A 17,648-nucleotide genomic window follows, 5' to 3' on the forward strand; every position below is an offset into this window, starting at 1 on the left:
TGGAAGTGAGGAGGAAACAGATGGAGATCAAAAAGGAGGGAATAGTTGATGGAAGGGAAATATTCCATAATTTTGTCTGTAGAATCTAATATTTCTGTGTTATTTTTTATTTTATTTTATTTTATTTTATTTTATTTTATTTTAAGTAACAATTTTCATTACACCATTATCACATCCATATTTCCAGTTAATACATTTTACTTTATTTTATTTTATTATCAATGACCCTTATAATTGAATGAATATTTCTTCTTTCTTTATTTTATTTTATTTTATTTTATTTTATTTTATTATCTATAACACTTTTCATTATAACATTATCACATGCATATTTCAAGTTCGTAAATGTAATTTAATTCGATTTTATTATCTATAACACTTGTCCTACCAATACTAAACACGGTAGTGGAACTCTCATTATTGCATGAATATTTCCTCTTTTTTAATTTAATTTAATTTAATCTAATTTAATTTAATTTAATTTAATTTAATTTAATTTAATTTAATTTAATTTAATTTAATCTATTTTTATTTTATTTTATTTTATTATCTATAACACTTGTCCTACCTATCCTAAGACATGGCAGGGGGACTCTCATTATTGCATGAATATATTCTCTTTCTTTATTTTATTTTATTTTATTTTATTTTATTTTTTATTTTTTTGTCTAAAACACTTGTCCTACCTATCCTAAAACGTTGTTGCAGGACTCTCATTATTGTATGAATATTTCTTCTTTCTTAATTTTATTTTATTTTATTTTATTTTATTTTATTTTATTTTATTTATTTTATCATTCATAGCACTTATCATACCTATGCTGAAACGGAGGGTGCTTACCATATTGCTCAATGTTTCTATTTACAATTTAATTTAATTTATTATCTATAACACTTATCCTACCTATCCTAAGACATGGGAGGGGGACTGTCATTATTGCATGAATATTTCCTGTTTCTAAATGTAATTCAATTCGATTTTGTATTTATATTAGTATTCAATTTAATTTTATTTTATTTCATTTTATCTTATTTTATTTTATTATCTATAACACTTATCCTACCTATCCTAAAACACGGTAGCGGGACTCTCATTATTGCATGAATATTTCCTGTTTCTAAATTTGATTAAATTTAATTCAATTTTTTTATTTTAATATTTCATTTTATGAAATATTATTTCTTAATATTTTATTTCATATTGTCTCAGGCATTTCAGCTCAATGGATTTCAGTTTGGGTTAACTTCTTTGATATCCATCAATTCGATTTTTAAATTATTTGTCTATTTCAATTTTTTTAATGTTCCCAAGCATTTTAGCTCTTTGATATATTCTTTTATTCTTAATGTGTTCATGTGATTTTATTCCTATTGATTTCATGTAATTTTATTTACTTTTAGTGTATTTTATTGAAATTTCATTGAAAAGTAAGCGCTTAAATTTTCATTATTCTATTTTCTTAATTTTTTAGTTTTATTCATAATATTTTATGTATCCCAAGCATTTCAGCCAAGGTGCTTTCAGTTAAAGATCTTTACGATCCATTTACTATCAATTTGATTTTTACATTTTATTTCATTCTACTTAACTTGGTATTGATTATTCTTATTGATTATGCTTATTATTCTCCAGCTATTTCAGATCAATTGATTTCAGTAATTATTTTTTATTTTTTTTACATGTGATTTGGGGTAACTTGATTTTATATAATTTGTATAGTTTAATTTAAGTTTTATTTGAATTTCATTTAAAAGTAAACTCTCAAATATTCTTTTTTTTAAATTGGTTTATTAAAATTTTATTTCACTTAATTTGTTAGTATAGTATTTTTGTTAGTATTTTAATTTGTTAGTATAGTTTTTTGCTTTAGACGTGGTGTTTTAGCTCAATTGATTTCAGTTGAATTTAAACTTGTTAATATCCAATATTTTGAATTGTTTATTTCTTCATGTGATTTTATTCAACTTAAGATTTTGAATGAAATTTGATGTAATTTTATGAAAGTGTATTTAAAAGTAAGCTCATAAATATTCATTTTCTTCTAGTGAAATAAATGGTTTTATTAAATGTTATTTTAAAAAATTGTATTTGTTTATAAATTTTTTCCAGATATTTTAGCCTGATATCTGTTGAGGGTCTTGACTATCTATTAATTGATTTTTTAAACTTTATTTAATGTTATATTTTTCATATTCATATTTCCCTTTTTGTACATTTTATATTACTTTATTTTAGTCACTTGATTTTTTTAATTCATTTTTTTATTTTATTACAGTTATTTCCTCTTTAAGTCTTTAATACCCATTATTTTATCCTTTCATTACTTTATTTTATTTTACTTTATTTGTTTTTATAACAATTGTTATCGTATCCCAGGCTATTTCAACTATATTGAGTTCTGCTGAATTTATATTATTTAATATTAAGTCACTTTATTTTATTTTATTTTATTTTATTATATCTTAGTTAATCAAATACCAGGCATTTTAGAGTAATGTTCAAATTAAACTATTTCTATCATTATCTTTGTTTATTTTATTTTATTAGGTTTGTTTTTAACTATTTATATTTCAAATATTTAAATCTAAGTTCTTTAATATCGTTATTTTTTTAGTATTTTATATTTTTGAATTTAATTTAGTTTGATTTAGTTTAATGACAAATTAATTCATTTTTGACTATTTTTATTTTGTGACATGCATTTCAACTCAATTGATTTCTGTTAAATTTAAGTTCTTTAACATCCATTTGTTTTATTTTAATTTATTTTAGTTTTATTTATTTTTTGATTTTTTTTTTATTAGCATTTTTATTTTATCCCAGGTATTTCAGCTCAGTTGATTTCTGATAAATGTAAGTTTTATTTTATTTTATTTCATTTTATTTTATTTTATTCTATTTTATTTCATCATATCTTATCTTATTTTATTCCATTTTATTTTATTTTATTTTATTTTATTTTATTTTATTTTCCAAAGTTAACCAAAGGATATTTAGTTTTTGCTGATTCAACCAAACAGATTAAGTCACTTCTCTTGGGATTATCCACCGTTTCTTGGGATTATGGGATGCTGCGTCGCCGTGACGACGCTCGTATGAAGAAACAGATGAAGAAGTTGGAGATCCCACATCCCATAATCCTCCGTCCGAGGTGTCTGGAGACGAAGGAGGAATCGCCATGGCGACAGGAAAGGTTACATACCGGGTCGCCAGGAGTGGAAAACACACACACACATGCACACACACAGACACACACACGCACACACACTATTTCTCTTTAAATAGTGTGTGTGATGCCATAACAACGTGTTAGAAACAATTTGTAACCTTTACTTGACAATGAATAAACAGATAAATAAATGAAAATACAAATAAAGTAATTAAAGTAAATAAGAATACAATTAAATTAGATTAAATTAGGAGTCACACACACACACACACACACTCTTAAAACTGTTGGCTTTTAGAAACCCTTTATAGCCCTTTTCTTGCTAATAAATGAATGAACAAAAATACAAAAATAAACGAATAAATAAATAAATGAATTAAATAAGCAAAAAAAAAAGATAAATACAAATATTAATTAAAATAAATGAATAAATAGATATACAAATAGATAAATTAAGAAATACATTTAAAAAATTCAAATTGAAAAAATAAATATATCAATGAATAAAAAAATGAACAAAAATATAAATATACAAATAGATCAATTAATGAATCAATTAATAAAATGTGTTAATAAAAATAAACAAATACATAAACAAATACCTAAATACATTTCTTTAATAATAATAAATAAATATAAAAATAGATAAATAAATAAGAATCCTTGGGGAATTACATGACAAATGAGTGACAGTTGGTTTGAGCCCACACACACACACACACACACACACACACACACACACACACACACACACACACACACACACACACACAGTCTTTTTATATAAATGAAGTAAATAAGTGAATAAAGATATATGAAATAAAATAAATGAATGAATAGATAAATACATTATACCAGTAGACGAATAAATAAAAAGATAAATCAGAAATAAATAAATACATAAATAAATATACAAACAGATAGATGGATTAATAAATATATGACTTTATGAATGAATTAAAAATAAAAAAATACATAAATATTCAAATAGATAAATCAAGGAATCCTTGGGGAATTGCATGAGAACTGAGTGACAGTTGGTTTGAGCACACACACACACACACACACACACACACACACACACACACACACACACACACACACAGAAAATCCATCATGTGCAGGAGTCAGCCGGGGCCACAGGATTAACCGTCCACCATGTCAGGACCATTACTCAGGATCCTCCCCCATCACGCGAACACACACACACACACACACACTCGGACCCTCGGTTTGTCCACGTGACGAGTAATTAGAACCGGCTGATAATCCCGAGGATGGATTTTCCAATCCCGGCAGATGTGTGTGTCCGGACAGCTGGAGCGCGTCCTTGTTGTCGCCGACGCCGCCACGCTACTTCCTGGTCCTCACAGGAAGTAGCGTGCGCCAACCCCCGCCATCGTCCAATCACAGGCCTCAGATCCATGGCGGCCCTCAGGCTCACACACCAGGTTTCACCCAGATGACTCTCACACCCAGAGAAACAATACAAACATATAATTATGGTGCGTGTGTGTGTGTTTGTATGTGTGTGTGTGTGTGTGTGTGTGTGTGTTCTCGTCATATTTGAAATGAGGCCTCGCCTGAATAAACCGACTGCTCATATCACACATGATCGCACAGCAAATCCGGAGGAGCAGGTGTGTGTGGTGTGTGTGTGTGTGTGTTTGTGTGTGTGTGTGTGTGTGTGTGTGTGTGTGTGTGTGTGTGTGTGTGTGTAATCCGCCCGTCTGCTCGCAGCAGATTAACCTTGATTGATTAGAAAAAAAATAAAAAGACCAAATCTGCCAAATTGTCACTGAATGAATAATCTTTTGTTCTCCTGCTGGTGGAAAATCAGAGAACTGGAGAACCTGGAGAACTTCAGGACCTGGAGAATAAAACGACTGTTGTTTCATACACTTTAAGATCTGAAATGCCGACACACACACATACACACACACATACACACACACACTTTTGGGATCAAGTCTGTTTTAGTGCATTCCACTATGACGAGATGGAGAAGGTGGTAAGATGGTGAGGGAGAAGAAGCAGACATCCTGTTCCTTCACTTTCCTAGGATTCCAACAACAACGCAAACCAGGACTAGGGGCGGGGCTTATTTGGGGGCGGGGCTTATTCAGTGGGCGGGGCTTGTAACGGGGGGGGGGCGGAGCCACTCACACCTTGGTTGAGCCAGGTGAGCATTCTGGCCAGAGGTGGTCCCACGTGATTTCAGCAAAAAGGCCACACACACACACACACACACACACACACACACACACACACACTTGTGATATAGGCCAGCTGAGCATCCTTAAATCCCGTCATTGGCCTGAATCCCGCTGCATGTGCCGCCATGTGAGTGGCCACTCAGCCGGCGGTCTGGCCTGTTAAGCCCCGCCCCTTCCCTTGTTAGGCCCCGCCCCTCCCGCCTTGGCCCCGCCCCTCGGGTTCTGTTTACCTCTGAAACCTCTGGAATGACAGCTGGACGCTTTAGCCGCTCGCCGTCTAACATCCTCACACTTTCCTCGACACACACACACACACACACACACACACACACACACACACACACACACACACATACACAACTGAGGTGGTGGTTCACCTGAACATTATGCGGGAGCTTCTGGAGAGCAGCTGGATGAGGTTCGGCCCGGCGGGCAGGGGGTCGTACGACTGGGTGACAGCGGCGCCGTCGACGCAGGAGAAGCAGGTGTGTTGGTCACACACACACACACACACACACACACACACACACACACACACACACACACACACACACACACACACACACAGGGGGCTGACAGATGTTGCAGTTGGCAAATTTAAATTTCATCAGTTGACGTTTGGTCTTCATCAGATGTTTGAAGAAAAACAAATGGCGGTTAGCGTCACGGAGGTTTGAGAATCTGGGATTAGCGTCAGATTAACGTAAGATTAACGTCAGATTTTCTTTTGAAATCCGTCCGTCTTCGGTCCGGATCGGCCAATGGGGAGACTCCTTGTGCTTTCCGGCCCCGCCCACAGGAAGCAGAACCTCGGTTCTGGCGGCGATCGAGAAGAACCTTCGGAGGATCTTCTGACTCCCTCGTCCTACCTGGGGGTATCTTTGCTCCTTCTCTGCTCCTACATGTATGGTTTTGGAAGATGCTAACGTATCCCAGTTCTACCTGAAGTTCTCTTGTTGCTCCGTGTTCCTTCACATGTATGATCTCCAAGGGTCCGGTTGTTCTAGAAAACCGAGCCTGAGTCTCAGGTTCTGGTTAATCCAGGATCTCACGTTCCCGATGTTCTTCGTTCCCTCGTCCCCTACATGTGGTCCAAAGTTCTAAAGGTCTTTAAAACCCAGCAGCTGAAGTTTGGGAACCATTGTTTTGATTTAGAAGAGCCTGGGGAACATCATCCCGACCTCCAGCAGCCAGAAACCCCAGAGTTCCACCACGGCAACGGTGGCAATCATGAGAATACATGAAGGTGTGATGTTTCCCCTCTTGTTTGCTCTGCAGGCCTGGAACGACCTGGGCGAGGACAGGAAGGTGGAGCTGGTGTTCTACGTGGTTCTCCCCGTGTTCTCCGTTCTCCTCCTGGGCCTGGCGGCCGGCCTGGTCTACCGCCGCTGCTCCCGCAGCAAGCTGAGCCTGGCCAGCATCATCGCCCTGGACCTCCAGGACGCCGAGAGCGGCGCCGAGTTCCTGTCGTCCCTGACCCGCAATGCCGAGCGCCACACCAGCACCAGCTCCAGCGGCTCGGACGGCGTCTTCGTCATGGTCTACCTGCCGCCGCCGTACGAGGAGACCCTCACCAAGATCACCCGCGCCGCCAGCCTCTCCAGCTCCAAGGACGCCGAGTCCGTCAAGATGGAGGACTTGGATGCTCGGCTTTGCCCGGAGCTCAAGACCAGCGGACATTTTGTGTGACGGCTTCCTTCCTTCACGGCCTCCAGGCTCCACCCGCTCACGGAACCTAGCATTAGCAACATGTCGCCTCCTGACGCCGCCTGCTTTTGGGGGTCAGACATGTACACTTTGTCTCTTTGGATACCCAGTATTTCCCAGAGTACCTTGTAGTACCGCCTTGCACTCAGAAGTACTGTTCACATACCCTTCCGGCAGGAGACGACTTCATCGAGGCTCCCGGATCGTGACCTTTGACACCTTCCGCTCCAGTTGCCATGGCGAAGCTCCAAATGCTGCCCCTCCCTCGTCCTACTTTTCTTTCCATATCAGAGTAGAACCACTTTAGGCTCTTTTCTCCACTCATATCTTAGCCTTGTCAGTTAGTTACAGACACAAGGGGGAAGCCCCAAGAGGCCCAAGAGGAAGGAGTAGAACCTGGTCCTGGACCCTCAAGAACCACCTGAGGTCCCTCAGGCCATCATAAAGTGCAGATTGTTTTTTTTGGAGTTCTGTCACCCTTGAGAAACCAGGGATCATAAACGCAGCCTCTTTCAAAACACTTTTGAAAACTATACAAATACACGAAAACAGAAGTAGTACTCGGGAGAGCAATTAAAAAGTACCTTGTAAGTATGCGATGAAGAGGAAGCTGAGTGCAGTATTCAAATGAATGAAGCAGTAAGAGTACTTGTAGTAGTGGTAGCGGTAGTTGTAGCATTCATTGATTTGTTTATTTATTTAAAAGTAAATTCCGGGTCGCAGGCCGGTTCTCCTCGGAGCGGCGGCTTCTAGCGCCCTTGTTGGCAGTGACATGAACATGCAGGATGTCGCCGATGTGTTAAATGTTTATCGCGGTTTGGAACGCTTACGTGTCATGCAGGGTGATTAGCATCAACCGCTAACAAGGAGGTCAGGAAAAAAAGGGCTATCCTCGTCAAAGATGAGAAATAAAATAAAATAAAAGTTTGGACGAACGTTTGTCTGGTCTCCTTCCTGACTCTGTGGGCGGAGCTTCACCCGCACTCGGCGAAGTAATCTGGCGCCTCGTTGGCCAAGCATACCGACGGGAAGATCAACCAGATCCTGGGAAGACAAAAAAAATTAAATTCAGGGGCGGTTGACCGACCCGAAACCGGCTGGACGTTTCACTCACATCTTCTTGAAGACCTCCAGGTGGGCCGAGCTGAATCCGTCATTGCTACGGGAAACGGTAGGAGGGTTCAAGAAAAGAACTCCAAAACACCCCCGTACTTGTATGCCTTTGGGGACGGCCACTTACACGAGGCTGACCAGGATGCGGAGGAGGCATCCCACGTCGTCGGCGATGTCGTCGTCCATCAGGTCTGCGGAGGAAAGGCGGAGGTCAGTCCCAGAGACTCACGGGTGTTTTTTGGGGAATGTAGGGTCGGAGACGATGCCCCACTCACCCCTGCAGGAGATGCCGCAGATGTCGGGCGACGGAGTGACGCCGTCGTTGCAGACCAGGTGGTCGGAGAGCTGGAAGAGGCCGTAGAGCCTCCAGCCCCGCTCGTCCTCGAAGGCGGGCGGGGTCTCCAAGGTGGGCGAGGTCTCGGCGTGCCTCCGGACTCTCGATGGCGGCGCCGGAGTGCTGAGGTGGACGTCCAGCTGCTGGCTGAAGAGACCGGCGTAGTGCAGGTCACGCTTCCCTCTGGAGGGGCTCCAGTGATTGACAGCGCTGGTGTTGAATCCCGAGGCTCGCTCAACCTGACAGACGACTGCAGGCGGAGGAGACCAGAGTAAGTGGAGAATCTCCTGACGTGTTATTACACATTTGTAAGTGTGTTATTACACAGTCGTAACAGTGTCTTATTACACATTCGTAACAATGTGTTACACACACTGCTTTACAAACACAAATCCAGTTCATGTGTAGAAATGTCCAAAAAAATAGAATTTTTCCACCTATAATTGACCAAACTTTTTGAGAAGAAATGTTCAAAGTAAAGGGGGAAAAAAAACTGGAATCATCTTTAATGATTGGAAATGGCATAATTTGCCAAAATCATCAAACACAATAAACGCTGCACATAAGACAGTATTTCATTCGCCTGACGGAGAAGTTAGAATACACATGTTTTCTTTGAAGTTCTTTGAAGTGCTTTAAATCCCTTTGAAGTCTGGTTAGTTTCCTTTGAACGCCATCGACTGGAATCTTTGGATCCAACCGGGTTTATCTTTTGAAGTTCAAAATGTCCCCTTTGACGCGAGAACTTACTCTTGGCGACCAGGTTCTCCACGGTGAGCCCCCTCTGCCGCTCGTCCTCGGGCAGCCGTCCGATGGCCTCCGTCAGGCGACTCCTCAGCTCGCACTTGGACACTAGCCGGCCCTCGCCGGGCCCCGACACCAGCGCCGAAACCACCAGGAACGCCAAAACCCTCATCGCGGGACGGTCGTCTGTGGACGCCGGGGCTTCGGGGGTTTAAATACCCGCCTTTTGTTCCCCTCGCACAAAAGCGGCGCCCTGGAAACGCCACCCGGTGAGGAGCTTTAAGCAGGTCGGGGGGAAACCGACACCCGGGTGAAAAACATCTTTTCACGTTGGCGGGCCCCGAGGCGGGATTGCGACGTCATCGGACGACATTTACCGACGCGGCATCGGGTGTCTGCGGCGGGAGAATAAAAGGAAGGGCTTCTCGCGGCCGCCAATATCGGGTTCGGTCCGTGACAATGGAGAAGACGTGACCAGAAACGCCCAATCGACTCCCTAGGTGTCCGGACGGCCGATGTTGCCAGCTAGCTTAGCGCGACAAAGGGTGGACTCGTCAGCACAACCGACGCGGCCGAACTTTCAAGGTCATCGCGACGTGTCGTCTTGAAGCCTCGTCTTTTAGGCCGACGCGACACAACGTAGCCCCTTCGTTTATTCTGTTTTTTTGGGAGTTACAAGAACGCTGCCGACACCAAATGTCGGTCTTGCACTTGTTTGTTTGTTTGTTTAGGCAAAGATGTTTGTACCAGATTATAGCTCATAGCTAATTTCCATTTGTAGTCACTGGCAAAAGTCATTACATCCCTGTTCGGCTGGAAAAACAGAAATAAAACAAAATAAAATATTGGTCATTTTTGAAAAGACCGATTGGTTACAAGAAACTGCTGTGGCTTCCCTGGTAACACCCTGGGGTCAGGCTAATTCCTGCTTCTGTTTTGTGTTGCCATGCAATTGCTACGTTCCTTAGCTTCCCCTTGTCCACAGCAGAGGTTTCCAGCCTCCCATGCTACCATAAAAGCATGCTAGTGTAGCGTCATGCTAGCAGGATTCAAAGTCGTCAACACGGGGCGGCAGTTGCAGTAGCCGCTACCTACAGGCTACATCACGGTACCACCCATGTGCTTGTGCGTCCACCAGCACAAAGAGCAGCATAATTCACAATTTCTTGTGTTACAGTCCACAGAGACTGAACTCCTTTAGCGAGGACCGCACCCTCCTGGTGGAGGGCGTGGGAAGGGAAAGTGGAGCAGCTGCAACAAGAGACCGAAGCGAACTGAGGCTACCCGATGGCTACGGAGGCACAACATATAGAGCTAGCGCTGCTAGCATTTCAGACTTGATTTGGTGCCAGCCTGTGCGTAGCTTCGGAGGCGTCCGACACCCGTAGGCTTACATGCTATCGGTGTTAGCATGCTAGTGCTACTTCAGTGTGCCACTCTTTGCTTATTCTTCTTCAACCTATCGGACAAGGGTTCACTTTCAGAATCGGGTCTTCTGATTGGCCATATCGGGTGCATCAAATAAGGGGTACCAGAGGTGCAAGGGGTGTCCAGAGCGTTAGCTTCCCCAAAATGGACACTCGATGCTAATCCTCTCTTGTTCTCAATGTTCTTTGAATGGAGCTCCAAGGCCATTGGGAAAGGCGAGCTAATGTGCGTTTGCGTGTATGTGGGCGTGGTCATCCTCGATGATGTCATCGGTGAAAGCTTGACCGGGGTCGGAGTAGAAGGGAGCATCAGATATATCGAAACTTCCGCTTCTGGTGTTGTGCTATGAGCTACTTCCTGTTCGGAGACTTACTTGCACTTGGTTCTGCAGAAGTTGCAGAAGGCGTACTTGTTGCTAAGCGGGATTGCTTAGTGTTGTGATTATCTCAGGATTCACGTCCCGCCACGGATTGTATCCGAGGACCTCTTTCGGGTTTTTCCTGATTCTTCCTGGTTTGCTTCTCTCTCTGGCAATTCAACTTGATGACGGTTGATCCGCCGGGCTTGTCCAGCTCGACCAGCCGGTCCTGCTCGCCAGCTGTTGCGCAAAAATAGAGCGAGAGGAGAAAAGGGTGAGCAATGTAAGCCAAGGTTGAAATAGAAGACAAAAGATGAGATGAGTGGTGATATCGCAAGTTACACTTAAGGTGAACTACATTAAGTCAAGATAAGAACTGTCTTATTTGACAGTCAAATGAGAGAGGGGAGGTGTAGATACGGTAAGGTAAGGGAAGTGAAGTCAAGAAAAGGTAGTTCAAGGTAAAATTTGTCAAGTTAAGGTAGATCATAATAACGCTAAAGTAAGTCAAGATAAGGTTGGTAAATACAAAATAAGCAAAGTCTGTCAGCCTCACTGTATCTCAGCATCTTCTTCTTGAACTCCTATAGAGGAGTGCGATGGCCTCGTAAATAATAATTTAATTTAATTTAATTTAATTTAATTCAATTTTATTTTATTTTATTTCATTTTATTTTATTTTATTTTATCTTATTTTATTTTATTTTATTTTATTTTATTTCAGCCTGCTGAAACTTCCTGTTGGGAAATGAAGGAAAACAGTTTCTCAGATGTGCTGCAAGGACACCTAGTGGCAGTTTGGTGAACTGCAGGGAACTGGTTGCCAAATTACTGCACAAATTAAGAAGCTTGCTGCATCATTTAAAGACCTTTTAACGTGTTTCAACATCAAAAAAAATAAATAAAAATAAAGAGCTTATTTCTTCTCATTGTGACTCTGCAACTCTAGTTTGTTCACACCTTCTGCCTCTTTGCCTCCCCAGACCTGCAGAACAACATGTTTCCCTGCCAGTTAAAGTAAATCAGACCTGTTTACAATTTACTTTTCATCAGAAATCCTGTCGGCAACTGTAATAACGTCGGAGGACGACGGAGAAGATCGACTGGACCGGCCACATTCTTCTTCCCGCTCCCATGTCTGCAATCGTTTGCAGAGACGTCATCAAATCATTCGACGCAACATCTCTGTCTGCTGATGAGGCCATACGATATAATTACAATAACAACAACAACTTCTCTTCTTGACCTGCTCTTGGATTTTCCCTTTAGGGTCGCCACAGCATATCCACAATAACAATAATAAACATTTAAATTTTTTTAATTATCAAATAAAAATAATGATATCATATCAAATAATAGTAATCATGACAATAATACAATAATAATAATATAATAGTTTTCCCTTTTTATTTTTAATAATATTTTCCTACTTTTCCTTTCAGGGGTCGCCACAGCTAATCAACAATAACAATAATAATAATGATGATAAAATAATAATAAACATTTTTTATTATCAAATAGAAATAATAATAATATATCAAAGAATAGTAATCTCGACAATAATAATATGATAATATTTTTCCCTTTTTTATTTTTAATAATATTTTCCTACTTTTCCTTTCAGGGGTCGCCACAGCAAATAACAACAATAATAATAAAATGATAATAAACATTTGTATTATCAAAGAAAAATTATGATATAATATCAAAGAATAACAATCACGATAATAATACAATAATAAGGTAATATTTTTCCCTTTTAATTTTTGATAATATTTTCCTACTTTTCCCTGCCAATAACAATAACAATAATAATAATAATAATAACTGCCTTCAGGGGTCGTCAAAATAAATAACAACAACAACAATAATAATGAAATAAGAATGAACATTTGTATTATCAAAGAAAAATAATGATGTAATATCAAAGAATAACAATTACGATAATAATACAATAATAAGATAATATTTTTCCCTTTTGATTTTTAATGATTTTTTTTCCAATTTTCCCTACAAATAACAATAATAATAATCATCATAAAATAATAAACATTTTTGTTATTGAAGAAAAATAATGATATAATATCAAAGAATAACAATCACGATAATAATACAATAATAAGATAATATTTTTCCCTTTTGATTTTTAAAGATTTTTTTCCAATTTTCCCTACAAATAACAATACTAATAATAATAATAATAATCATAAAATAATAAACATTTTTGTTATTGAAGAAAAATAATGATATAATATCAAAGAATAATAATCACGAGAATACAATAATAATGTAATAATAATGATGATAAAATAATAAACCTTCTTATTATGAGCAAAAAATAATGATGATTTTAATAGTATAGAAAAATAACTATATATTATATTATATGACTTAAATAAATAATGTTTCAACAAACCACCACCTACTGCTACTACTAGCAAAACAGTAAAAAAATATATATATATATTAGTGAGAGAAAGCAAGAGATTCCATTGAAGAAAAATAAAATAAGTGTCATCATGGACTCATGATGTATATTTTAAATGCGGATTTGTAAATAAGCTTTCCGGGTGTGTTTGGCGCTCCCTGGTGATCAGCGGCGTCCACAGCAGAGGGGTGAGTCCTGCAGGCCTCGGGGCTCCAGGCGGCCGGAAGGGGGCCCTGTTGCCCCCCAGGCTGCGGCCCGGAGGGCCAGGAGGTCAAAGCTCCGGGGGTCCGGGGCCCGAGGCGAGCGGCGTAGAGCCCGGGACTCCCTGTGAGGGACCAACCAGAACTTATGAGTTTGAGGATCTTGGTCTGGAGCTGGAAGAAGAACGCGGGAGATGCTCCCAAAAACCGGGTGACCTTCTGGTTTCAAGGTTAAACCCGACCTCCGGCGTTCTTCTCCACGTCATGGCCGACTTACCCGGCTTGTGTTGCGTGGACTCTGCCCAGCTGCCCCGGGTACAATCCACGGACGTCCTTCCCCCGGCGAAACGCTCTTTCCGGAAAGAAAAAGTGAATTTCGGAATAGAAACCTCAGATTTTTGGGACCGGCGCCTGGATGATGCTGAGCTGGAACCTGATTGGCTGATTTTTATTTGAAATATTTATTCCTCCACCCATTGGCTGGGGGGAGACGGCCGGAGCCAATCACGGCTGATGCTGAGCAAAAGGGGGCGGGGCTTCATCCGGAGCTAGCCGTCAATCACCGGGTCCATTCATAGAGTGGATTCGAAGGATTCGGCGGACCCTGTGGGTGGAGAACGTGGAGAACCTGGAGGTTCTCCACAGAGGTCGGGAAGTACGAACAACTCACCCGGACAGGCTCGGCACGCCGTCTCCTCCCGAGTCCCGGAACTCGTGCAGCCTGATGGCGACCCCGGATCCCGCCATCCGACGACCTCTTCTGCGAGATCGGCGAAGACGAGCGGCGAGACCTTCTGGAGAACCTCAGACAAGACCAACAGTTACAATGGGTTCTCCATAGCACCTCCTGCTGGTCATTGTTGACATTTAGCATTGTGCTACAGGGATGCAAAGCTCCAGATGCGAATTAGCATAAAAACACCTTTTAAATCCGGATAAACCGAAAACGGGTCGGCGGTTCTCTGTGGTTTTGGATGCATTGCGATGAAAAAATAAATTAAAAATGAAGGCATTTTCGCAATCAAAAAAGGAGAAGTCGGGTACGAGACAAGGAGGTCCAGATGTTTACCTGCTCGCGGACTCACTTCCTGTCGCAGGAGCCGGACGTTCTAACCTCTTTTTGGGCGCGGCGGGTGAAGGAGACGAACCCGACTACCACCTGGAGAAGGTTGCCGAGGCGACCAGACCAACAGCGCCTGACACCTGACACCCGTGCAGGGACCCCAAGATGGCGCCCGTCCCGAGGCCTCAAGTTCCGCTCCCTTTTTTTATTGTTTATTTCTAATTAAAAGTCACACAATCTCCGGGTTTCTTCTAGAAGACGAGGTTAAATATTTTAGACGAATTAAAACGCCTGCCGAGCTGGAAACCATGACGACCGGCCTCCGGCTGCGGATCACACCTGCTTCTCACTTCTCCACCAGGGCCCGTGCACGCCATCCCAAAACCTTCTCTTTTTTTTTCCAGGCCAACAGGCAGACCCGATAACTAACCGGGACCGGATTATTTGGAGGGATTAACGCGTGGCAGCTGCAGAAGCGTCCGCAGCAACATCTCCGGCGGGTCCACCAGAACCAGGTCCCTCAAACAAAAGGGTCCATCCACTTGGCAGCAAGGGGGGCACAAGAACTTCCAGTCTTGGAGAACCTCTGAGAAGCTAAATAACCACAAAAGAAGGCGAGACAAACATCAGGTGTGCAGAAGCAGGTGTTTTGAGATGTTCTCCAGACGGCGAGGAGATGGAGCATCCTGGTGGAGGTGGACCTGAACCTGGACTCTTGAATCCTGCACATGTTGAGGAGGGGAGGGGGAAAGAGGAGAGGGGGAGAAGAGGAGGAGGAGGAAGAGGAGGGAGAAGAGGAGGAGGAGGAGGGAGACAACAAAAGCCGGGGACCAACAAAAGCCCTGGATGCCATGAGGAGACGGATGCTGCGTTCACGGGTCGCCCGCAAAGTCCCGAATTTCCAGTGTTGATCCCACCCGGCTGTACAAGTAGCGGACGTCCTCCTTTTTTTTGTTGAATTTTTTAATTTTTTTTTTATAAGAAGCGAAATCAAAGGCAGGAATGGTTATATTGTTTAATTCTAGGTTTACGAATCCGATTTTTTTAAAGCGCAACTCCGCATGATAACGCTTCCACACTTCTGCTTTCTACTTAAAGCGGGATTGTTTATTTCTTAAATCTTGTCAGCTGGGTGACTTTATGTTTACATCGGGTGAAAGTGCTGATCCGAGACGTTGATGTTTAAAAAGAAGCGACGTCTGGGTTTTGTGGTGTGTGTTTTTAACCCCGAGTGGGTAAAGTTCCGCCGCCCCGCCGGGTCGGAGCATCCGTATGTCCGACGGGCCGTGAACGCACCAGGAGTGTTCCCAGTCAGATCTGGCTGATCGTGACGCGCCGCCGCGGAGCACAGCGAGGATCCCTGGCGGAGCTGCGGAGCGAACCGGAGCCGAGCGGGTTCGTCCGTCTGTCGCCGCAGTCCCGGTCCGTCTGGGACGCGAACCCGCCCCCTCCTCCTCCTCTCCCCGCCCCCCCTCCCGGTTTCGCCTTCGACGGTCTGGACGCGGTCCCGGCGGCTATGGATCCATCGCCGTCCACCTCCTGTTTTCGCCACTGAGGGACCGTCGGATGCTCCAGCGCCCGTAGAGGAGGAGAGGGAGGAGGGGGGCATCCCTGTCATTCTTCGGCGACCAGGTGAAATTTTCTAGGGTGGTGGTGGTGGTGGTGGTGGTGGTGGTGGTCGTGTTTATGGGACGCGGTGAGCGGGTTCGTCTCGAGGGGGTTGGGGGGAAGCGGGGAGAGTGTTTGGGGGTCCGGTGCGGGTGGGATCCCCGGGGTTAGCATGCTAGCTAGCCGCTGTTAGCGGAGACCGTCGTCCGCCAGTCCGGGAGGGATGCGGGATGCTGCCGCCGCAGCGGGGAGGGGAGAGGGCGAGCGCCGGGAACGGTACCCGTCCGTCTGGCCTCGGCCCGTCATGGCGATGAACGACAACCCGACCCCCCTTCCCCTTCGCCCCGCTCCCGCGACACCCTCCAACGCGGCGTCGCGGATCCCTTTTTCCCCCCGCGGAGGATGGAAACGCATCACGCTCCGCCGCCGCCGCCGCCGCCAGCGCCGCTATGCTAGCAGCCATTCAGCCCCACCAGCTAGCCGGCTAGGCGGGGGGATGCTAGCGCTAGCATTAGCGTCCCTCCCTCCCTCCCTCCCTCCCCTTCCCCTCCTCCCGCTAGCATCCCCGGCTAACCCGCATCCTCCCGCCGAGCCGCCACAGGCCGGCCGGGTTCACGCCGCCGTCCTCCCCCCCTCTCGTCCCCCCTCCCTTCGGCGGGGACCGGTCAGCTGCCCCGGTTTTTGTCGCCACCACCCGGCAGACGGACGTCCGCCGGACCGCCCATCCGCGTCTCGCCCGGGAAAACGTAACGGAGCGCCGGCGAGCGGATGTTGTTATGTAACACATAATGACACCACACGCCCTTGAAACAAAAGCTCTTGTGTTTATTTGTTTGTTTGTGTGTTTTTTTTGTGTGTGTTTTTCTTCGTGTGTCCGCGGACGACAAGGCCGCCGGTTCCCCGTGCCGCCGCCGCCGCCGGCGCCCCGGACCCCGCCGGCGTCCGGGACCGAGGGCAGGGCGGCCGCCGGCGGCCATTGTTTTTGTTGTCACCGGGGGCTCCCGGTCCCTCCCGACCCGGAGAAGGGGGGCCGGAGGCGGGGAGGCGGGGGCGCCCACGTCCCCCGTCCCCCCACCCCTCCCCCTCCCCCGGTTCTCACCCCCAGCACCTGAGCCCATGGAACCAGACTAGTCATTTCCATAATAATCATCATAAATAATAATCTGGCTTCAAGGAGCGACATTGTAAAGATAAATAATATCTTTATTTAAACCCACTCGTCAAATTCCGCCTTTTAAACTCCTAAAAGGGCCACCGGGTTCTGTCATCTGTCGTCCCG

At 43.5% G+C, this 17,648-nt stretch overlaps 4 protein-coding genes across 4 annotated transcripts in view; 2 read left to right on the forward strand and 2 right to left on the reverse strand.

The window, feature by feature from the left end:
- The first annotated feature begins 5,677 nt into the window (after positions 1–5,677).
- Positions 5,678–7,610, forward strand: smim28 (small integral membrane protein 28). Its single transcript, XM_086156393.1, has 2 exons — positions 5,678–5,871; positions 6,665–7,610. Exons 1-2 carry the CDS (start codon positions 5,773–5,775, stop codon positions 7,073–7,075), a joined length of 510 nt encoding a protein of 169 aa, XP_086012519.1. The 5' UTR covers positions 5,678–5,772; the 3' UTR covers positions 7,076–7,610.
- Positions 7,611–7,763: 153 nt separating this feature from the next.
- Positions 7,764–9,510, reverse strand: LOC147228428 (uncharacterized). Its single transcript, XM_086156392.1, has 5 exons — positions 9,291–9,510; positions 8,482–8,790; positions 8,334–8,397; positions 8,208–8,252; positions 7,764–8,137 (listed from the first exon to the last, which is right to left on the reverse strand). The coding sequence occupies exons 1-5, from the start codon at positions 9,454–9,456 to the stop codon at positions 8,068–8,070; spliced, it is 654 nt and encodes a 217-aa protein (XP_086012518.1). The 5' UTR covers positions 9,457–9,510; the 3' UTR covers positions 7,764–8,067.
- Positions 9,511–13,536: 4,026 nt separating this feature from the next.
- LOC147228429 (uncharacterized) lies at positions 13,537–14,899 on the reverse strand. The gene is made up of 4 exons (XM_086156512.1): positions 14,768–14,899; positions 14,369–14,492; positions 13,976–14,050; positions 13,537–13,823 (listed from the first exon to the last, which is right to left on the reverse strand). The coding sequence occupies exons 2-4, from the start codon at positions 14,443–14,445 to the stop codon at positions 13,664–13,666; spliced, it is 312 nt and encodes a 103-aa protein (XP_086012638.1). The 5' UTR covers positions 14,446–14,492; positions 14,768–14,899; the 3' UTR covers positions 13,537–13,663.
- Positions 14,900–16,103: 1,204 nt separating this feature from the next.
- Positions 16,104–17,648, forward strand: part of akt3b (v-akt murine thymoma viral oncogene homolog 3b) — a 12,617-nt gene continuing 11,072 nt past the window's right edge. The window contains exon 1 of the mRNA XM_086156511.1: positions 16,104–16,393. The gene's annotated coding sequence lies outside the window, so the exon portion shown is untranslated. The remainder of the gene's footprint in view (positions 16,394–17,648) is intronic.

This window comes from Fistularia commersonii, chromosome 12 (assembly GCF_037954325.1).
Source record: "Fistularia commersonii isolate RoL2024-O1a breed Wild chromosome 12, RoL_Fcom_v1.0, whole genome shotgun sequence".
NCBI lineage: Eukaryota > Metazoa > Chordata > Actinopteri > Syngnathiformes > Fistulariidae > Fistularia > Fistularia commersonii.